Below are 24646 nucleotides of genomic sequence, written 5' to 3' on the forward strand. Positions count from 1 at the left end.
CGAAAGAGCAACTCAACTCCTCTGTGTCCTTTTTCTGTGGAACAATATAATAGTAATGTTCTTCTCAAGGTATTTTCTTATATGATGCCACTTGATGAACAGTTCAGTAGCAGTTCTGGACCCATCTGAACAAGACATGTTTAAATGCGCCAAATTCTGTCTGCACTTCACAGTTTTGAGTTCAGCACATTTGGCAGAGTAATGTTATGGCAATATATATCACTGCCAGTTTGGAAGACCCCAGAGGAAACAGGCAACCACTTTCACAAATGGATGACCCTGAAAACTGTTCTCCATCTTCTGAATGTAGACTCTACTGGGCTGGAATTTACACACAGTAATGGTGTATTATGACATGAACATCAGAATGTTGTGATACAGTTCAGGTTTATCAGACTTTGCAGCTAGAATCTGATCTTTCTGGGGTATATCCCCCCAGAATGCTACAATGATGGGCCAATTGGAACTAAAAATAACACATGCATTTTTAAATTTTGAGATGAATTTAGGGTCAGATTGTGAATCCCTTACTTGTGTGAGCAGTTACTCTCACAAATATTCCATTGATTTCACAGGAATTCCCAAGAGTAACTAGTCATCACTGTATAGGGTTCAAAGTGTGGCTCTTAGGGATTTAATATTCATGATGGTGAGGGACTAGTAGCTCTCATTTAAGTACTATGTAATACTGTGTAAATTTCTTCCCCAGCTTTACTAACGCAAACTACAGTTCTGACCTGCAATATCCCTGCTGCTCTTCCAGTTTTGGGATTCTCCTAAGAAACAGCTGACACTTATGCCAAATTTGTGGTGTTTGTGTCATGGTGAACAGAAGGTATATCTACACTGCAATTAGACACCTGCGGTTGATCTCTGCCAGCTGCCTCAGGCTTGTAGGGCTGTTAATTGGGGCGTAGACATTTGGACTCATGACCTTGCAGGCTCCTAGAACCCAGGCTACAGCCTGAGCCTGAACACCTACACCACAGTTAAACAGGATGAAACCACCAAATTAATTTCTTTTTGTGACAAAGTTTTGAGCTCAGATCTCCATACATGAAAGGCCAGTACACTACCTTACTCCTGAAGGGCTCCTATTATACTACAATCCTAGAGTCTTAAAATTTCTCATGTCCTGCAGAGAGAGAGCAAGAGTCTATTTTTAAGAAGAACTCGGTGTTATTGAATGGAATACACTCTAAATGGCAGGAAATGCTCTCCAGGACAGATGGAATTTAAAGACTGCAGGACTGTATCTTACTTCTGAAGGATGACCTTGTTTCAAGAAAAATAAGATCTCAAAGAGAGGACCACCCAAATAACTGGTTGATTAAGGTGTAAATCTGGGATCACCCTGAAGACTGTAGACTGATTAAAAAAAAGAAAAAGAAAAAGACCAAGGTATCTTCATAACACACACAAAATGGTGACTCTGTTGACAAAGCCTGCTAGCTAAAGCAGATGTGATGGAGAAAATAAAAGCCACTTTACATGAAACAATATGTAAGACACATTTCTGAAGGTCCCAAGATAGAGAGAATGACCTAAACAAGCAATATATATCCACAAATCCCTACAGAACTTGCTCCTAAACAGTAATCCAGTAGCTACTAGTAAATGATTTGCACAGATGCAATGTGTGACATAATTGATTTGGGGATAGAAAATATTCTTAAATGTTGAATGGAATTGAAAGAGAGACTCGTATCAAACTCGTACATTAATTTATCTCTAAAGAGATTCAAAACTGAAAGTTTTCTGACTTCTTTAATATACTATAGGTAGTCTCTTTTTTTCAGGCAAAATCAGGTAACTAAATGTTTAAGTACTAGCATCTGTGTACACAGAATTAGAGACCACATGGAGGTCTGAAAGTCTACTGGTACAAAGGCTGACTTAAGTGGCTGGTTACATGCCACAGTTAGTAGTTCTGCAATTTCATATGTGAGTTCCTTCAGAACTCCTAGGTGAATACCATTTGGTCCTGGTCACTTATTACTGATTAATTCCTCAATTTGTTCCAAAACCTCCTCTACTGCCACCTCAGTCTGGGAGAGTTCCTCAGATCTGTTCCCTAAAAAGAATGGCTCCTCTGCAGTATAGACCGATGCACAGAATTCATTTAACTTCTCTGCAATGACCGGTCTTCTCTGAGTGCTCATTTAGCATGTTGATCATCTAGTAGCGCCACTGAGTTTGACAGGCTTCCTGTTTTTCATGTACTTACAAAAAAATTTGTTGTTAGTTTGTCTTTTGCTAGGTGCTCTTCAAATCCTCTTTTGTCCTGCCTAATTACAGTTTTGCTCTTGGCTTGACAGAGTTGATGCTCCTTTCTATTTATCTGAGTAGGATTTGACTTCGAATTTTTAAAAGGATGTCTTTTTGTCTCTAACTGCTTCGTTTAGGGTTTTTTAGCCATGGTGGTTTTTTGGGTGGAGGCAGGAGGCTCTTTGTGGATTTTTTTTATGGGCATATTTGACCATACTCCCAAATGATACAAACATACCCATACACCAGACTGAAAGCATCACTCCATGGGGTATTTTTAGCACAACTTAGGTCTGTGAGAGTCATTAAGTTAAACTCTAATAAGCATCCATTACCTACTTTTTCTAGTTCTACTGTCAAGCATTCTTCAAAAGCAAAGTAAAAATACAGTCTTCTGAGACTACGATGGTACTGCTAGATCACCCTTTAATGGGTGCTCAATGGGTAATGTGGTCAGTATTCTGTTCCTTCCCCTCCCTAAGAACATGTACATCACTTTTTTGACATGCCTGGTATTAATGACCTATGGAGAGGGAGTCTTTTATGACCTAAGAAAAGATCACTTTTACATGAGATATCCTGCAAAGCAGTACAGTACACTGCTATTACAGTCAATGTGTGTTTGAGTAGTTTATTTGGATGCTTGACACATGATCCCAATTTTAACTGGATGGACTACCAGTGAAATGCAAGTAATTTGTTGGGTACCAGTGTGCAGAAAGAGGAAACAAGTATTCTACAATCCTTACTGCATATCTTTATTGAATACATATGTAGAAGATTATTTTCATTGGCATGCCAGGTTTCTCTTGTCTGAAATTTAAATAAATAAATGAAGACTTGGAAATATAATGTGGAAAACAAAATTAATAAAATAATGTATGTCCTATTAATTGATTTGATATAAAACAGTAAGATCCTGTTTTTATTATTAAAATCAACATTAAATTACTTCTGAAAAGTAAAATGCTGAACACGGTTAATTTTAAGAGTTTAGCGCACATTTCTTAAATGGCCAAATATTTCTGATCACAAGTATTATTAACCAACTTTAAACGGCAAAATTGCATTAACCGCTCACCTGTTTCTCTTCTTTAATGTGTGCATTTTCTTCACTGAGCTTTTTATTAATCTCTGTTTCCTTAACAAAATATAAAATGAACATTAAGTAATGTATGAAAATATTATGCAACAATCTTTAATATTAATACATTTTCTTTAATAAAATTACATTAAACTGATTTTTCATCATTATCGAGAGCTATTTAATGAAATTTAGTGCTTGAAAGAAATTTGATCTTATAAATAATAAAATATCTTACATTTATAATTTAGTTAGTTTCCTAGAAAATGTAGTATTTAAAATCAAATAATTGTCACTACAAATATTCAGTTCTCAAAAAGGTATAGCAACATGTATGCATCACTTGGAAATCATTACAGCTCTGTTTTTTAAATGAGCAATAGGAAACATTAGGCAACAAATGTTAAGAGCTTCTTGAATACCATTCTGATTTTTTGTTGTAGTTCTTGTAACTGCTGTTCCTTTGCTGTAAGATTGATGTTTTCTTCTCCCACCCTGTACTGACATGTGACCTTGGACCTTATCAAGTCTGTAGTTACTTTCTTCAGTTCCTTAACACAGGAAACATGCATAAATAGTTCATCCAGTATCAGCATTGCAACTCAAAACAGAGAAATCTTTACACTATCCTGACTCGTGCCCTTTCTTTAAAAAAGTACAGAAATACCAAAACAAATGAAATTAAGTAATATACATTAAATTAATAGTAGTTAAAACATAAACAGTCATTATCAGTGTAAAACAAACAAACAAACAAAAACCATCAAGTCATCTACCAAGAGGGGTTGTATAAATATTGCTACTGTCTCTCCCTATTACAAAAGTACTAGAGTTACATTATAGTTGATATTGGTAGGGAACTCCTGTGCCGAGCCATACAACAGGAGTAAAGTACCCATTAGTACACCAATGACAACTTCTGTGTACTCCTGGGAAATAGCAGAAAAAAAGGAAGAGCAGTGGATATCTGGCAAAAACAGGAACTGACCATAAATTTTTGGGATCTTTGCTTTCTCTGTAACATTAATTACTTAATCTCAAGAGAACACTAAATTAATTTAATATTAGAAACCTTTACAACATGATTTTCCATTTAAAATATGCCTTTGATTTTATAGCCTTTATAATCTTTTAAATATCCTGCACTTTTTAAAAAAAACATTATCTGTTTTCTAACTAGTTTATCCAAAGCGGCTAGTGCAGCAAATAAACAGCAAATGCTTTGATCTCATTAAATTACAACTTATAGTTCCTGGACTCATAAATATTGTGCCCTTTTCTCCCCCACCCCTCCTTTTCTGGTGCAAGGTAGTCTGTTTAATATCGCTCTCTCCTTGAGCACTCTGACGTTTACTCAGACAAACAGCAGAGGTTATGAATGCTGTTCACAGATAGTATCAAGAATTCTTCATGATGCCATAGTTGTGAACCAAGCATTCAGAATGGTAATAGTTTTATCTAGCAACTATGTTTGGTCTGTTTAACTTTTCTCTACAAAACTGGAATTCCATCTTATCACAGAAACAATGGTTTAACTGTTCTGGACAAAATCATATACCAGTGCAAAAGAAAAAATGAAGATTATCTTGCATGTGAAATTCATGAATATAGAGTTATATGAAAGAATATGAGTAGCTACCTCTATCAATTAATTCATTTTTATAAACTATTTTTAATACTCTAGTCATAAGTGAATTTGCAGTGCTCTAACATAGACAAAGTATAATTGTTTAATTGGAAGACTGTAAAGAGAATAGTATTACTTTAGAAATGTGATATTTTGTAATCTGAAAATCCAATTAGGAAATTTCAGTCTTTTCATACAAAAATTAGATAATACTCATTATGTTAGTTTTTACTGAAAGGGTCTATACAACAAGCAACAAAGCATATTTTCAAAATTAAATGTAAGAGGGGGTGAGAGGTTTGACTTTGTGGAAGTGAATACTATGCCAATTTTTTGAATGCACTAACTGTACGGGAGACAGTTATTAGATTCTGTGTACTATAAAGCCCAATGGATAAGCAAGTGCAAATACTGTCTATGGCTCTGATACTGCATGCTTTCTAAAACTCAGGATTTACTGCCATGCACAAGAAAAATCCTACAAAGTAGTCAGTCTGGTCCTTACTTCTTATCTTGCACTGTAAAAAAAAAAAAAAAAAAAAAAAAACCTATTATGCACATTTATATTGTGGCCATGGAGGTTAGGTAGAGGAGTGGGAGGTCTAACTGACGAAGATATATATTCATGTATATTTTCTTTTGTACCAATACCACAAATCTGGTAATCTATCTGACCACGTGGATAGAGAAAATATTAACAATCAGATCTAGAGACAAACCCACTCACCAAGGGCAAGTGGAGAACTTTCTTTGGTGAGTGCAGGGGCCTAGGCCATCACTTTATGAAGAATTTTAAGTTTTGAAATAAAAATAATTATGATTCTAGCCTCTATGGCTGCAAAGGTAACGTTCCAAATATGAACCAAATGTAAACAGATGCAGTGTTTTCATCCAAACAATCCATTGTAAGCACCAGAGAATTATAGGTTGTAAGAAATAGCCAGCATGGGTTTGTCAAGAATAAATCAGACCAAACCAACCCAATTTCCTTTTTGGACAGGGTTCCTGGCCTAGTGGATGAGGGGAAGAAGTAGATGTGATATATCTTGATTTTATTAAGGCTTTTCATTAGCAAATTAGGGAAATGTGGTTTAGTGAAATTACTATTAGGTGTGTACACAGCTGGTTAAAAGACCATACTTAAAGAGTAGTTATCAAAGGTTTATTGTGAAATTGGGATGGCGTATCTAGTGGAGTCCAGTCAGTCCTGGGTCCATTTCCATTCAATATTTTCATTAATGACTTGGATAATGGAGTGCAGAGTATGCTTATAAAATGTGCAGATGACACCAAGCTGGGAGAGGTTACAAGCACTTTGGGGAACAGGATTAGCATTCAAAACAACCTTGACAAATTGGAGAATTGGTCTTTAAATCATCAAGATAAATTCAATAAAGACTAGTGCAAAGTACTACACTTAGGAAGGAAAAATCAAACACCCAACTACAAAATGGGAAATAACTGGCTAGGTGGTAGTAGATCTGAGTATTATAATGGATCACAAATTGAATGTGAGTCAGCAGTGTGATGCAGTTGTGAAAGGCTAATATTCTGGGGTGTATTACTAGGAATGTCATATGTTAGGGTGACATGTGTCCTCCTCTACTTAGTACTGCTGAGCCTTCAGCTGGAGAACTGTGTCCAATTCTGGGTACTGCACTTTAAGAAAAAGATGTGAATAAATTGAAGACAGTCCAGAGAAGAGCAAACAAAAATGATAAGTTTAAATAAAACCCTCAGCTATGAAGAAAGGTTAAAAAAACTGGGCATGTTTAATCTTGAGAAAAGAAGACTGAGGGGAACCTGATGATACTCTTCAAATATATTAACAACTGTTATAAAGAGGACAATGATCAATTGTTTTCCATCTCTACTAAAATAGAACAAGAAGTAATGGGTTTAATCTGCAGCAAGGAAGATTTAGGTTAGATATTAGGAAAAACTTTCTAACTATAAGGGTAGTTAAGGAAGGCTTCCAAAGGAGGTTGTGGAATCCTCATGATTGGAGATTTTTAAGCACAAGCTAGACAACCACCTGTCAGGAATAGTCTCAGTTTACTTGGTCCTGCTTCAGCGCAGGGGGCTGGACTTGACATCTCGAGATCCCTTCCAGACCTACATTTCTATGATTCCTAAGTCTACTGTATCTAAGCTCCAGTGTTTCAGCTGCTGCTTCTAACTTTCTTAGAGGTTTCTGCCATACATAACAAGACACTGGTTGGTTTCAGGACTGCTATTCAGAACCCCCTGTAACCAAAGTGAACCTGACAAAGAATTAGGTCAGTTTCATTCTATTGCTGCATGGGAAAGCTAAGAGATGCAGCTGAGGTACTGGACCCTTTGAACTGGCTGGTGGCCCTCTCCCCAATCTTTTGTGTTGTCTCCACTATCTTCTGTGGTAAATTTTTCAAGCCTTGCTCAGTATAATTTTTAAGGGTTTGTTTCTTTCGGCTGTTATCTTTGCCAAGTTTCCATTTAAGCATTTCATAAATAATCATTATCAAATGCTTGAAATGAAATCTGCCAAATGTAATAGCTAAAACCAAATATCCTAAAATACAAAATATTGAGAATGAAACCTATGCCACAGTCCTGTTAAGACAAACTGACACGTCTGCAATTGAAAGGAGTCCAGGTCAGGAAAAGGCTATATCCTCCCGCAAGCAGTAGAACTAGTCATTTTAAGAGGTTCACAATGTCCCAAAGCCAGTTCTAGAAATTTTGGTAATCAAACAAACATACGTAGTCTGTCTAAAAACAAAATTAGATTCACTTTGCTTGTGGCAGATACACTTGTGCCAATCTAACCTAGGAGCCACTGCAGTTGCATATTGGAGAGCTCCAATCTGATGTCCTGGATCTGTATGTGCCATTCTCTTAATCTTGGAGATGTAACTTACTTTTATGGCTACAAGTACAAGTTAAATTATATTCTCCAGCTTCAGACTCCTATCAGTAGCAACTCCATGAGAGCAATTACTCCTGATCTGGAGCTAAACTTCCTAATGGCTGTGAAAATGGCTGACAGCCCACTGAGAGTAGAGCACATAGAGTAGTACATTTATTCCTGCTCCAGCACTGAGGCTGGTTCAGGGACTAAGGGGGACGGGCAGCTTGTATCCCTCAGAACCTGGAGCCATCACGGGCAAGATCAGCCCAGCGCTAGTTAGGTCAGCTGTGTGAGTTGTACCCTGGGTGTAAGGACCCTTTTGGGCCTTGCAGCTATTGGTAATAGCCAGGATGCAGGATACACCCCTTCTCAATCCCAGCTTGTTCCAAACATGCTTCACTGTGATAGGGGTGTTTTCTGCAGATGCACCCTACACTACCCTGGAGCTATTCTACAAAGGGGCTCACTTTGTGGTCACTTTGCACTGGCTAGGCTGGCACGAACTGACCATGAGCAAAATGAATCAGGCCCAGAACATTTATGATTTAGTCCTGGCACCTCTCCCTTTCTACTTTCAACATGACCCATATTTCCAGTCTGTAGTCAGAACTGAGAAGCCCCCTAAACAATTGTAAAGCAGCAATGCATTCTAAACCACTGTAGAACCTGCTTGCTCACCAGAAATGGTGCACAAGCAATCAAGCTGCTAAATGGCAGAGCTGATCAAAAATTGGATGTAATTTTTGCAACATTTTTATTGAAAATTCTTTTTTTTTTTTACAGAATTTCAAAATTTTGATGAAATGTCAAAATTAGAAATTGTGATGAATTCTCCAAAATTGTCTAGAATCATAAATTATCAAGAAAACAGCCTCTTAAAGGTTTGGATAAAAAGCATCAAACACTGAATAACTTAGAGTTTTTTTGGGAGTGGGAAGATTTTTTAAAAAGTAACAAAAGAACTCAGACATGAATTTCAGTATATTTTTCTCAGAACAGAAATTTCTTATATCCACAGCTTTGACACACCACATTCTATGACTAGTGTGAATTTTCCAAATCCTTTTTATTTAGGAACTCAGCTTACCCTCTTAATTATTTTATATGCTGTTTTTTACTTGTAAAACTGTTTAAAAAATGGGTAAACATCCTGCCTTTATTGTGGTATACGGCACTTCCATCACTATGTGCAAGAAGGTGATGAGGCCCCCTACTTGAACAACAACAGTCAGGGAGTTAACTCGCAGTGTAGTTCTCCCACCAATGTTCAATTAGGAGGAAGCACTTGAAGAGTGAAGGTCCAATTAGACGTTTACAAGAAAGCCAGGATATAAGAAAGCACGCTGTGGTAGTCAAAGGAGGAAAGGAGACTTTTCTTTCTCTCTCTCTTTTTTTTTTTTTTTTTTGCTTATATAAAAATATTTTCTTTTAATTTATACCCCTAAACCTCAAGAATAAATCCTGGCAGAAAAAAAATCTGAGTGAAAGATTGTGTTGCTGGATGCGGTGTACAATTTTCTTGCCCTCACATATTAAAAAGTCCTAATAATTATTTCATAAAATTGTTCTGGGTTTTTCCCTTTAACCAAAATAACTAATCCAATTTACTATTACGTTCACACATTTCTGGAATTTTGAGGTTTATCATGAAGCCTCAATCTGGACATAGTGCAGGATCAGACCCCAGTTCCAGTGTAGCCTCTCAGTTATGCAAAAGCCAGTTTTCGTGGACTCCATACAATTTTTGATCTCGCCTAAGAATGTGAACCATTCTACATAGACAACAATTCATTTCTCAAAGATTAAGATTTCTGTGGTCAAAGTGCACCATATATTTGTTCTGAAGAGGAAAGTTGTTTTACCTGCAACACACTGTTGAGGTTAACCATTTTAAAACAAATCCCCCATTTTAATTTTGTTTTTCAAAACCATTTACTTTTGGGAGAGTGGATTTTTGGTGTAATGCTATTATTATTTGAATAATGTATTTGGACTAAATAAGGCTTTTCTAAAAGCTATAAAACCTCTTCATGATTTGAACACCCTTTTGAGTAATTTCACAATGTTGTGCTTTATCGTTAAGTTTCTAAGTATGATTTTAATACTAGACAGAGCTCTGATCTTTTGAATCAGAGTCATTTTGGAACTTGGTGTTTTTGAATACTCAGGGTGTGCCTTATTCTCTAGTATGCAACTAAAAATAAATTAGATTTAATTAGTGATTTATCTTTGCTGTTATTAAAACTGTAAGCCCAAAATAAATGTCTGCAATAGGCAACAAGCTTGAGATTGAAAGAAACAGATGAAAAAGGGTCTTAATTAATTAAACTGTCTATCTCAGGGTATAATTGATTTCTGGACCAGATTTTTAAAGGCATCATACCCCAATGAACCTCAACAATGAGAAGCTATGTGTTCTATTAAAAACTGAAAAACAATACTAGGTGCAGGTAGAATTTTAAAGCATTGCTGTACTCATCAACCTCACTTTTCAGAAATGCAAGTCACAGTGAGTAAATGTCCAATTTTGATCAGTTTAAAACAAACTTAAATGGTAACTGAATCCCTCTCCTAAACAACTAATTTTTCCTATTGCAAGTAGTAGTCTCAAGACTCCTGAACAGGTAGTTTCATGTAGCAGCAGCAGGAGCATGACCACAAAGTCATCTGTCTGAAGATATCAGAGCAACAGAAACCCAAAGGAGATTGGGAGTGGAGCAGTGAACTGGTTCTCTTTCAAGGTTTCTGGGAGCCTGATGATCAAGGGGAAAACATTGTTGGACCTCCCTTCAAATAAATGGAAGTGGGGAGGAGGAGGCAAGAACAAGGTGGGATTATGGACAGAGAATGAAATTACATGACCATTGCAGGGGTTACCTTTGCTTTTCTCCTGTTACCCTTTAATTGGCTGCTAGAAGGGAAGAGAGACCTACCCCTCCTGACATGCATATTAACCCTTTTAGCTTGCTTCACTCACCTGCTTAGGAGAAAGGGCAAATCCAAAGAGATGTCTGGCAACTACTATAGTTCTGCATGTGTGAGGGACAGGAAGGAGCTCAGTGGCAGGGTAGCCTCACTGTCCACACGCCACCTGCCCCCCCTTCACCTTGGTTACACTCGTCCCAAAGCTCTCCATTTATTTTAGTGATTTTGCAATGTTTTTTTTTCTCCCAGGCTACCAGACTTCTTTTATAGGCATAGTTGCTCTTTTGCCCATATGCCAGGCAACCTTTTTCTTTCTGAGGCCCCACCAACATGCTATAAAAACTCCATGGCCCACTTGTGCCCAAGAACTGGTTTCTGCCAGGGCCAGCGTTAAGGGGTAGCAAGCAGGGCAATTGCCTGGGGCCCCAGGCCCCAGTGATGTAACATTGCTCAGGCTTCGGCTGCAGCCCCAGGGGTTTCAGTCCCATGCGGTGGGGCGTCGGCTCTCTACCCTGGACCCAGTGAGTCTAATGCTGGCCCTGCTTGGTGGAAATCAGCTCACGGCCCCCCAGGGGGCCCCAGACACCTGGATGAGAACCACTGCCATACGCTATCGCAATGGTTTTCAACCGGGAAGGAGGGCCACAGAGTATATCTAAGGGGTCTGCGAAAGGCTATCGTTAACCACAGAACAGTGGCTTTCAAACTGGGGTCTGTAGACTATGTAAGATTTCCAAAGGGATCCATCCCTCCATTTGAAACTTTTAGGGGTCCACAAATGAAAAAAGGTTAAAAATCACTGCTTTATCGCCCTCTGGCTACTCTGAAAAGTGCCATCTATTGCTTCACTCTATGGGATGGGAGAGGCAATGGCAACAAAGCAAAGGAGAAAGCCATGCTGCCAGTTATTGGCAAAGAAGAAATTGGGATGAGTGAAGATCAATGACAGTTCCTATGTGCCAGGAACTCCTCAAAGCTGCCCAACATTTGATGAGCTTTCCTCCCACATATTTTTTACACAGGAAGGGGAGCATATAATATTAACATAATACCTTCCTCTTATATAGTGCTTTTCATCCACAGATCTCAAAGCATTTTATAAAGGAGGTCAGTAGCACTATCCCCATTTTACAGACAGGGAACTGAGACACAGAGAGGGATGTGACTGCCCAAGGTGACCCAGCAAAGCAGTGGAAGAGCCAGGAACTGAACCCAGGTATCCTGAAAGCCAATCCTAGCCACTCAGCCAGTATGAAGAAGAGCGCTAAAATTTGTATGTTATTATTCTTACTACTTCTACTGAAGCTCCTCAAACAAGCCCAAACATCTGGAAAATACATACTGTACTTACCTCCTTTAGATTATCTATTTCAGACTCTTGTCTTTTATTCACTGATGCCAGTTTCTCATTAAGTTGTAGTGCTTCCAGCACTTCAATGAAAAAAAAATTAAATACATCCTCAAAACATGCCTTCAAATTAAAATTTCATGTGGTTATATACACTGTAATGTATACACAACTTCATTAACAAACTCTGTGAAAAAGGAGCTAAGGTTGCAAGTGTCTCAATTACTTAGTTTTACTGTAGTAATGCCTAAAATACTCAGTTAGGATCAGGCTGATTTATACTACCCTGGTACAGCTCAAACCTTTAGATTTTTACAAAGGGGTAGAATTTTTGTAAGAAAAGTGTATTATTGTGGATATTAGCTGGATTTTACCTTCATTAATTTTCAACCTTAACATTTTAAACAATTATGTTGTTTGTGCTTTTCTGTTACTTTTAATCATCATCAAAAGTTTAAATCAGGTTATCTATAAGGTGAGGAGGCAGGCTCTACAGAATTTATGAGACCCATCAAAATGGGGCTTCCCTTCCACAGATTTTAGCAAATCCATAGGATCTGTAGGGGCAATTATACCTAGCTGGAATATGGGAGGTAATGGACAGTAGAAAGGCAATAGAGGAGACATAAAATCTACTTTTATCTACATTGAAAACTTTGAGTGAAATCCTGGCCCTATTGAGGTCAATGAAAGTTTTGCCATTGACTTCAATTGAGCCAGAATTTCACTCTAAAAGTGTTTAAAATACTACATCTAAAAAACTGTACATGTCCCCCAATCTCGGTATTTCTCAGTCTCCTCTATCCCTATCCATGCATCTTGATCTCCTATACTTTCTCTTCATCCCTTATTCCATGCTTTTTCCTTCATGTTTTCCCTTCATGCACCCTCTTTTTACTGCTCCAACAGCTCCCATTCCAAAATTGGGTAGCACAGGTCTGTGCCATCCAGCTCCTACTCCTTTTTAATTTTTTCCCTCAAAATTCCTAGAAATATTCTACTCAGGCATTTACAGCTTGTCAATTTCAGGTGGAACGTTTGAAAGTTGGGCTTACAATATGATCAGGCTTACAATAGCCTTAGTAACAGTATTATGAGAGAGATTTTCAAATTAAATAGATGCATTACAAAATGTAACACACTTCTTAAAATGTCCCAAGACAACTTTCCAATACATAAAATATCATAGGTGAAATTCTGTCCAACTGAAGTCTATAACAAAACTCCCATTGACTTCAGTGGAGCCAGGATTTCACCTTCATGGTTTTAAAGCCTGCTAGCTTGAAACAAATAATAACAATAAATAAAGCCAGAGTTAAAAGTGCTGGATCCCATTAGAAAGAGGGGCATCTCTACTATACAACTACATGAAGCACCAATTTTTAACTTCAACATTTTCAAGATCTACAAATTGTTTTCATAAACACTATTTTTAATCCCAGGAAATCAGTAGGTTAGAAATTAGAGGTTTATTTAATGTATGGATTCCTGTGACTTTTCCATTGACTGTAGATTCATATTCAGAATTTACAAGCGATCTACATGCTTAATATGGCTGTTATATAACAGAGTATAAAATTAATTTTCTCTTCAGTAAGAGATACACTGTAGTTACTATGGTGAATAGCTCATTTTCTTGTTGAACAGAAGCACTTGTACTGCTGTTATACTTACTCTTTTCCAGCTGTTTACTTTGCAAATATTTTGCATAATAAAATATATTTATACATATTCCAAATTATGTAAATACAGAAAGCTAATGTATTTTTCCATAAAAATTGCAAAAAAACATTTTATGCATAGGACAAACAGTAAATAGGACTTTTCCATGATAAATAAAAAGAAAGAACAGCAATGTTTTCTTTTGTTTTAAATATTAAGCACAACTGTATTTCAAAAGACATGAGCATGAGGAATAACCCCAGCCATTAAAATGCCAAGAATGTTCACAGAACAGGCCACCAATTTACTCTTATCTAAATATAAAAAGCTAGCTAGTTTAAGGTTTTGAAAAATTACTTAACTTCACTTACACAAGCCTTTTTTGACATATAATGCTTGGATTTTTTCCTGTCTTTTTTACAACTAATATTTATTTATATTCCATATGTGTATTTACATATACAGACTGAATATTCAAAGATCTTTGCACATGTTTGCATGCAGCCAAAAAGGATGTACAAAACACTAAATATACACATGCAAGTCAGGGTTGTGTACATGAAAAGGTGTGGTCACATATAAATTCATGACTTATATGCATATAATGGGGGGTTTTCTACACAAGTTCTGTGTAAAATTGCACATACTTTTAAATATTTGAGCTATAGGTTTTAATTTTGGTATTATTTTATGGAAGAAAAACATATTTGGTGCAAAACTGTTATACATAAGTAAGCACACAGATACTTGGTGCAATTTTGTCATATACCAACAGATTCACAAATAGTTTTGTAGAATTTAAGCACAGAGATGGGAATGCGTGTTTGGTACAGACTTGTTATACTTGAATAGCTATTTATGCAGAATTTTTTTAAAAAAGAGTGCTAGATGATGTTGTTCATCTAGTTCGATTTATTTTTCCTGTTTTATTATTTTCTATTTCTGTACAATTGACAACATTTTTAATTTAAAACAACATGAATCAGAGTTGGAGACTGTCAACTGAGATTGTTGATGGCTGGAAGGTGACAGCAAACCCCTCATCCCCCCAAGAAGGGAAAAAAGTAGTCTGGCTTCCCAATTATTCTAAGGGCTAGATTCTATGAGGTGCTGATGAGGTTTCCTGAAAGGTGTTAAATGGCTTCAACTCTCAGGATGAAATCTTGGCCCCACTGAAGTCAAAGGCAAAACCCTCACTGATTCCAGTGGGGCCTGGATTTCACCCTCAGTGATGTCAATCACAGGTAAGGGCACTCAGCACTCTGCAAGATAACTCAGCTCTTTGTAGGACTGAGGTCTATGATCTTTGCTCACTGGGACACAGGAAGCACCCATGAAACAGATAACTAGAGGCAGTGGACCTAGGTACAGGGTTCAGAAATTCTTCTCCCTCCTTTCCGTCACAGAAACTCATCAGTTCCACCTGAGTAGGGTCCTCTAATGTCATGGATAAGACAGGCTTAATCTCTAAATGTGAAAATACTCATTGAAGAAGGAAAAAACACTACAAAAATAACTACTCTAGGACTACATTTAAGAAAGATTTACCATTTTGCTCTAATTTCTCATGAGCCTCTTTTATCATTCTAAATTGACATGTGATAGTAGCATAGCATTTCTCAACTTCATTCAGTTTCTTATGATGTTCCTCCTTTGCCATTATGTGCAATTGTAGCTTTTGATCCTGTTGAAAACAGGAATCAAGAATTAGTTTAATGAGCAATTCTAGCAATTATAAATGTGCTCGCCAAACTTTCAACTATTAAATCAGATAAATCAAAGCATCATACTCAACCAACAATATTCTGAATCAAATGGAACTGCAACGAGATTTAAAGAAGAATAGTATAATTTAACTATCTAAATAAAATAATTTCAATATATTATTTGCTAAAAACAAAAGCTCACCATTTACTACTAAACAGTAGCTAGGGATTTTAAAAGTTTCTGTATTCTAAAGGAAGCATCTAAAATGTAAGTCACTTCTCAAAAACAAAAGTTAGGCTCTAACAGGTTAAAAATATTGGAACACAAATGCAAATCAGTACCAGATTCATGGACAATTATGGCATAAGTCATTCATAGGGAAAGTTTCTTCCTAACCACTGCCAATCAATGGTTGTTTTATGCCCGGAAAGATGAAGGATTACATCCCTTATACATTTTTAACTCAAATAATCTAACTGTGGATTTTCTAATTACCCATGATTTCATTTGTTTTAATCCTACTAAACTCTTGAATGAGTGTTATCTTGTGTCAATGAATTCCACAGGTTAATTGTTGTGTCAAATATATTTCCTTTTATCAGTGTTAAGTCTATTGTTTCTTTGGTTATTGTGTTATAGGAAAGGGTAAATAGGAGTTCATGATTTGCCTTTTATATACCATTCATTTGAGAGAGAAAGAGAGCTCATTTATTCATTTCCTCTGTAAACAGTAATAACCTTTTCAGTCAACTTTCATATGAAAGTCTTTCCAGTGCTCTAATAATTTTAATCTTTTTTTAAGCAAAACAAGGAGAGTGAGGTAATCCTTTATTGGACAAACTTCTGTTTGTAAACAAGACAAGCTTTCAAGCTATACAGAGCTCTTCAGGTCTGGGAAAAGTACTCAGCATGTCACAGATAAATACAAGGTGGAAAAGATTGTTTGCATAAATAGTTACACTGAATATAAGCTTCACAACTTTGCTCGATGATAAAAATCATGGTCTTAATAAAGACACTGGATTTATGGCTTATTACAACATTTGTAACCCACTACCCCCCTTTTTTTAGTCCTATGACTGCAGAGATGTTAACAGCCCACTTCACCTTGAAGGTCTCTTATAACACCACATGTTAACTACTTATGCTAAACAATCTGTTCCACCTTGTATTTAGCTGTGACACTGAGTACCTTTGCCAGAGCTGAAGAGCTCTGAGTAGCTCAAAAACTTTACTCTTTCACCAACAGAAGTTGGTACAATAAAAGATATTACCTCACCCACCTTGCCTTTCTAATATCCTGGAACCAACACAACTACAATACTGAAAACATATTTTTTTCTGTGACATGGTGGCCAGAAATGAACAGTATTCCAGGTGACACACCAATGCAGTTGTAAAACTACTTTTTATCCATTTTCTGGTTTGTTCTGGTTTGTTTTGTTGTGGTTTTGTTTTTGGTTTTGTTGTTGTTGTTTTTTGTTAGTTTTTTTTTTTAAACTATTAAGTGTGCTAAATTTTCCCTTTAATTTCCTTTAAAAATACAGAGGCAAACTCATCCCTGTGTAATTCCATTACTTTACTTGGTCATACATTGCATTTGTTAAGCTACTAGGGAATAAAACAGAAATCAAACAGGTTGGGCCAAATTCATTCCTGTATGTAACTACAGTGAAGCTACACAGGGATGAATTTGGCCCAACTTGCTTGACTTCTGTGGTGCTCCCTTTTTATAGGCTAACAATATATGCAATATATGTCCAAGCATCAGAAGATAATAAAAGTTGATGGTAATCAAAGAAATGGCCAACATAAGACTAGCAAAATAGGATATATATAATACAAATTTTTCATGTTGTATAAGATAATAAATAAAATTAAACACAATACAGCAAATAATACAAATTTTTCATGTTGTATAAGATAATAAAATTAAACACAATACAGCAAATTGAAAGTTGTAATGGAAGCACAGCTAAAGAAACAGCAACCACTTATAAAATCACTTCCAGCTATTCAGCCTATGAATTTTCATATAATTCTTCTCTCTTTTCCAACCCTTTACTTATGTCAGCACAGAAAAAAACATCCAAATAACTGCATTTAAGTAATGCTAGGGATGTGAATGAAACCAACAAAAATAAGAAAAGAAAGTTAATGATGACACTTGATTATTACCTTTTCTTCTGACAGTGGTTCAGACATATTTATTCTATTAGAGACTTACACATGAAGTGCAAATTTTTCTTCTGCTCCAGGCAGATGGTGGTAGAAGGAGCCAAACCTAAGCTGACTGCCCTCAAAGGTAGGCATTCCTTGCTGATAAAGCATGATCGAGGGAAATAGTTGGATTAAGTAATATGCCATTTCAGCTACGCCAAGGTGGCTTGAAAGAAGTATACCACAGAATAAGGTTTCAGTGCCAGACACACTGTATTGGGCCATAACTGGAACATGGCAAATCAGTCCCGGGGATGGAACCACTTGTGGCCAGTCCAGGAACACCCATAGTGTCTTTCCATGGCATCAGACAGCTCAGAGATTTCAGTAATGGTGGAGTTACACACACCCATGAGGGACTTCCTCTCAAGGTTTAGGTTTAGGTTTGGGTCATTTGATTCAGTTACTTATTCAATAAACCCATGACCTGTATAACCACCAGATAACTTCCTGGTCTTTGTTTCTTTATTTGTGGCCTGGCATTAAGTAATCCATGCTTATCTTTGCTTCTTGCCTCTAGCTCTTGTGCTCTGAAGTAGCCAGGCACAGCATGATAAGCTGAGAGCCATGTCAATTTAAATTGAATTTCTTTTCTGTTATCTCTCTGTGTGTCAAAACCTTAAATAGACCTATATATAAATTTATACATGGGTATGTTCTCCTCCCGACGCAGGTAATTTCCATTACTCTGAAAGGTTTGATTAATTTTCATATTAATGAGCTACAATGTAGGGCAAATTGACCCTTTAGTGCAGGAATTATTTTTAAACCCCTGGCTTACTTTAGCAATAATGCATTACAATACATGCCTCATATTTAAAATATTACAAAACCGTGTGTGTATTAAGAATCACAAGCTTTGACAATATCATACTTTGAAGAATTACAGCAAAATCTGCAGGAAGTTTCTCCCAATCTTCTGGTTTTTCCCCCCCCCCAAGATCTGCACATTTTTTAATTTTGTTTTTTAACTTGGCAATATTTTATCTTACTGTTTTGCCACCTTCTTTCCTCATGATAGGTCAACATGCCAGTCCCCCTATATCCTTCTCACTGGGGAAATGGGATGTCATTGCCTTCACATATTCTGGACAGATGTTCTGCTAGGAAGAACGTGCTGATTTGCTATTTCCCCATGTTCTTGCCAAGGGAGAAAGAGACTGGCCTGCTGTCCCTCAAAGGCTGGCCCAAAGATGACTTCTGGTGGAAAAGCACACTCCTGGCTTCATTCCCAGAAAAGGTAAGCTGAGGTTTGCCACTTCCCTAACATCCTTCCTGGCCGGGATGTAAAACAGTCTTCCACTCAGGCCCTAACATCCCTCCCCTAAAATAATTGTTGGAAACAAAATAGAGGAAATCTGGAAGGAGTCTGTTGGAGAGAGAGGGTTTGATCCTGGAGCTTTCACAGAAGTCTGTTCCTATTAGAGTGGAAAGGCATGGAATCTTACTTCTCTGTCCTACAGTCTGATACTCCATGTGGAAGGATAACTACAGTTTCCTTCACCTGAAATAAAGATAAGCTGGGATGGGGAGTAGAATTGCTTGTGGCCATGTTGTTTGATGAAACAGAGTGATTTCTTGGTGGAATTAGTCCAGGGAAATAGCTCAGGGCCAGGTAGCTTGCTTGGGGGAAGACACAAGATGAAGTGCTCACATCTGAGGAATATGCTGGGAATGGAGACACTAGTAGTCAGATATATACCGTGAGGCTGAAGGTGGTAATTGGGAACTGAGAGTACCAGGGAGACGGAGAAGTTATTACTGTAGGAGACTTGAGGCAAGATGATGTGGAAATTATGCGGAGAGAGCTATCAAAATCTGTAAATCAAAGCAGGAAATTTTGGCCCATACAATAGTTCCTTCACATTTTTTCCCCCTAAAGTCAATCTTTTAAAAAAAAATTAATGTGGTCCAGAACACGTTTTACTGTTTTTCAGCCATGAACAATTGTGGATGAATTCCTAAAAATGTTGAGACTGCCAAGATAAAAATGAGTCAACAGTGTGATGCTGTTGCAAAAAAAGCAAACATGATTCTGGGATGTATTAACAGGTGTGTTGTGAGCAAGACACGAGAAGTCATTCTTCCGCTCTACTCTGCTCTGGTTAGGCCTCAGCTGGAGTATTGTGTCCAGTTTTGGGCACCGCATTTCAAGAAAGATGTGGAGAAATTGGAAAGGGTCCAGAGAAGAGCAACAAGAATGATTAAAGGTCTTGAGAACATGACCTATGAAGGAAGACTGAAAGAATTGGGTTTGTTTAGTTTGGAAAAGAGAAGACTGAGAGGGGACATGATAGCAGTTTTCAGGTATCTAAAAGGGTGTCATAAGGAGGAGGGAGAAAACTTGTTCACCTTAGCCTCTAAGGATAGAACAAGAAGCAATGGGCTTAAACTGCAGCAAGGGAGGTCTAGGTTGGACATTAGGAAAAAGTTCCTAACTGTCAGGGTGGTTAAACACTGGAATAAATTGCCTAGGGAGGTTGTGGAATCTCCATCTCTGGAGATATTTAAGAGTAGGTTAGATAAATGTCTATCAGGGATGGTCTAGACACTATTTGGTCCTGCCATGCGGGCAGGGGACTGGACTCGATGACCTCTCGAGGTCCCTTCCAGTCCTAGAATCTATGAATCTATGAAAAATCATATTCATATAAAAATTCATTAAGTGTGTCCCTAATATTTTAGATTATTAAAAATGAAACAGTTTATAAAATATAATTTATTTTTCTCAAATTAGAGTGTTTACTGTTTTCATAACACTCAACTTAGAAAGAGTGAAACTAGACTCATTACTTTACATATAATATCCCTCCTTGGTTCTCATGCATAGCATCATGTTTCAGATACTATAGGGAAAAGTTTGAGGGGGGGAAAACCTTAGCCCAGATCCTCAGTTATAATTGAGGATAATGCAGTGCAGGCTGGGGAGGAAGCACAAAGATGATTAAAAGCTCACCTTGAGTCTATTCTGTGCCAATCCAGCATCAGAACACACTAAATTACATTAATTGCCAAGGGACTGATAATGGCTGCTAAGGATCAGCAGGGTTAAGGGGAAGACATGGCCATGACCTCTTTCCCCAATCATGCCCTCTTGGCTCTATGTCAGCTACAGGGAGAAGGCATGGCACAGGAGCCACTTTCACCAAGCCTACACTATCATCACCAGTACTGTCTTGATCCTCCCACGGACTAGAATCCACAGGTATAAAAACTAGGATACTGCACTGGGGAATCGGGGCCCTTGTTTTCATTGAAACAGGAAGGAATGACATTAAAATTTTCTATTAATATTTAAAAAGTTTTCTAAAATCTTTTTCAGATACAAAAACAAAAATTTTGCCCTGTTGGTTAAAAATTCCAACGTAATTTATACAACAGTATCATAAATGGATAACAACCCACAGCAACCTTGATTCCCACACCCAACTTGATTGCACAACGTGATTACGTATGGTGTGCACAGAATGTGTGAAGACTGCAGTTTTACAGGTTAAAGAGTGCACAAGCCCAAGATGGCACATCCAGTCCCCAGCAGAAGCAAATGTTGCTATCCTGGCTGGCAGGTTTTCTAAGGTACAGAATAAGAATTAGGCATTGTTTCTGCTAATTTTCAATGCACTAGCCAGGGCAGAATTTGACCCTTCTTTAACAGAAATATAAAGAAGGAAATAATCTGGCATATAAATGAGCATCAAATAACTAATGCCTTGGAATTTCTAAGAGCTCTTTGTTTATCTATTTTCTACATCACAATCTCAAAGTCCCTGGACTGGCCACTATCACTCACAATGGCTACAAATCTATCATCTTTATTCTCTCAGAATCTCTTTGATTTCAACAGGACTGCTCAAGGAGTAAAGCTGTCAGAACTTGACCCAATCTAAAATGCATTATTGAATTGCTACACGGATAGATAGATAATGGAACTTCTATCTACCTCCTTATCTGGCCCCGATCATCATAGATTCTGAGCACCTATTATGAATAGAGCTAAGAAAATATGAATTACAGAAAGTAGGGACATGTCCATAAAAGGGGTTTCTAACATGTTTTCCCGCATATTTTTAGGAAATTATTACGAGTACCTATTTATTCATCCAGGTTCTTACAGTGTATCAGCACTGTAGTGTTTGAGTGTTTCCAAGGCATCTGAAGACAATTATTTAATGATTATGAATCTGTGTATATATGTGTGTGTATATATAATATACACATTTTTACACACACAACATAAAATACAAGGATATATAAATAAGCAACATTTCATTAGGAGGCGTAAATACACCTCTAGTTTACAGACAAAAAGTGTTGTAATTTAAATATTATTCTCTTTCATATGGAAGACGGAACATGGGAGCTCAGTAAAAGACAGTATTTGAAGGGATATAAATATAAATTCAATAATTTTGTATATTTTAACATTTTTCAGATTACAAGTACTTGTTTAACAACAAATGCAAGTTAAAAGTGAAATAAGACAAAACACATTTTATGTTGCCTTTGATCTTTAACTTGTAGCCTTATCTCCCAGGTCAAAGGACACATTATTCAATTTCACCACATTTTGTGTAAAACCACTGTAGCGTTGAAGATGACTTTCAGTACAAATGTCATGGTACTTAAAGCTAAACTGGACTCTAGTTTTTGAGCTTCTTAATTAAAATCACAGTTTATAATGGTCTGACAATATTATCTTTATTCTTTCCAGTTGAGCAGCAACAGAATTTTCACAGCTTCTATTCAATCAAGCTTAGCAATGTTTCTGCAGCTCGCTCTTTCACTTCCTAAAACACACAACAGGATTCAGAATGTCTAAACTGTCACTCTATATTCAATGTCTGAGGGAGTAAGTTGTCTCTCCTCTTATTTTTGTCTCCTTGGATCAAATCTAAACTCTGCTGGGGAATTAATATTAAAAATAATTCTAACTCCCACCCCCCATGTCATCCTGTTTGCTAACGTATTAACTTTTAGACATATCATTGTCCCTGACTATTCCATCCTAATGCAGCCAACTCCAGGCCATGCCTTATAATTTTAAGGATAATGTAATATCGTTATTCTTTTTATGTTCTGTAAAAAAATCTTTGCTGGCTCTAATAAGCAAAAGTTAAACTATATATGCTCTACAAACTAAGGAATATTTCAATTTTAGAAAAAAATATTCCAAATATTAAATTAAAGGTTTTTATAAACAATTCTGCAATTGTCAGAATATAGTAAAAAGAAGAGAAAAAACTGAAGTATTTTACATATAACAAGATGATGTGACCTCTTTCTTTTAGCTAGCTCTAAACAGTTACTTTTCATAGCTTATTTCTAAAATTCTGCCAGTATTTTCATTACAACCCTCCCAATCTGTCATCATTTTGTCATTGCAAAAATTTTTGGTCTCTTTCTTCTATAGTCATCTACAGTTTTTGTAGTTTCTTACCATTTCATTCAATTTCTTCTGTAAAGTGTATTTTGAAATCTGTAAAAACACAAAAAAGCTACACAGTTAATGTTACAGTATCATTTTTCTTTACCAATCTTTACTGAAGAAGGCATACATATTAAATATTTCGTTTATATTTTCAATGTGTATTGAAGATTTTGTTCATCCCAATGAAGTAATACCCTTTTTTTGGTTCATTTACTGTAATGGTTCTTTTATTGTAAGACTAAGATTATAACATTGTACTTATTTAAATATCTAAAGAATGCAAAAGAAATCAGTAAAATTCTAATGCAAACAAATTAATGTAAAAGAGCATAAATGTGTATTATGACATACATATTATTTTAATAATGTTTAACACAATATAGATCAACACAATACTTTATTAGTACATTTTTAAATATATTTACAAGAATTAAAGACCAGGTTTGGTGACCAAATGTGAAAATGTCAACTACTGGTGCCTGTGAAACTTTTTCATGGTTTGTAATTACTTTAATATAGTTGTTTTACACCATATTTTATTAGAAATAAATTAGATCTCAGTCCAATTTTCAACTAAGGCAATGGCAAAATTCCTATTGACTTCAAAAGGAGTAGGAGAAAATCTTTATGTATTAAATTAAAACGAGGGGATCCAAGTTTAAGTTCTGTACACCATACTTTATTCATAAGTCAACAGGTGGTAGGAGTGCTAAAAAGTGATATACATTTCTCCCCCATCATCAGCATAGACTTTGGAGGGAGCTATAACCAACCTTCACTAGAGGAAAGATCACCTTCATGTAGGGCGTTTGCAAGAAACAGGGGAGAAAGAAGAAGTAGAAATTGGAGTAATCTCTGAGTCTTAGAGGAACTTAGAACCTGTTCTCTACTCAGAACAAATAGATAAATAGCTATTATAAATGCCTGAAAAATAAAGACATTTTAGTACAACTCTTGTGTTTCTGATTAATGAAAAATTCCCATTTGAAGTCATTAATATAATACTTTCCACTCCAGTAATAGCCACTGCAAAGTACCAGTGTCAATGAGAATCTTGAGTCAAGTAATCCCTGAGTAAGATTAGAAACATTTGATCCCTTATCTTTTATCTCATAGAATATACAAATATTAGTGATATTTTAATACCTTTAACTATAGCATTATTATACTGCCAGCACATATTAGTATCATTTGCAGAAGTGATCAAATGTTTAGGTGTATAGCCACTATCCTGAACCTTTGAATATATGAATGTACAATCCTAAAAATTAAATACTGTTTTTGGATACACAAAAACTTTGCAATAGTGTGAGATTTACCAACTAACTATGGACTTTAGACCTGGAAGATTTTAGATCTCAAAGATTACCATCCATAAAATCAATAACTGGAACTTTAGTTGCAATTCTTGAATCTTGTACACTTTAATCCATCAACATTGGTAAGCATAAACAGAGGCATTCACTAGTGTTTCTGTTGTTAAGAGA

At 36.4% G+C, this 24646-nt stretch overlaps 1 protein-coding gene across 1 annotated transcript in view; it reads right to left on the reverse strand.

Annotated features, from left to right (window-relative positions):
• CCDC73 (coiled-coil domain containing 73) overlaps nucleotides 1–24646 on the reverse strand; it is a 66255-nt gene that overhangs the window by 33092 nt on the left and 8517 nt on the right. Inside the window, exons 3-7 of the mRNA XM_065403327.1 lie at nucleotides 23169–23207; nucleotides 15353–15488; nucleotides 12146–12225; nucleotides 3775–3903; nucleotides 3350–3409 (exon numbers count right to left, since the gene is read on the reverse strand). Of these exons, the coding sequence (XP_065259399.1) occupies nucleotides 3350–3409; nucleotides 3775–3903; nucleotides 12146–12225; nucleotides 15353–15488; nucleotides 23169–23207 (444 nt within the window). The remainder of the gene's footprint in view (nucleotides 1–3349; nucleotides 3410–3774; nucleotides 3904–12145; nucleotides 12226–15352; nucleotides 15489–23168; nucleotides 23208–24646) is intronic.

Source organism: Emys orbicularis, chromosome 4 (assembly GCF_028017835.1).
Source record: "Emys orbicularis isolate rEmyOrb1 chromosome 4, rEmyOrb1.hap1, whole genome shotgun sequence".
Lineage (NCBI taxonomy): Eukaryota > Metazoa > Chordata > Testudines > Emydidae > Emys > Emys orbicularis.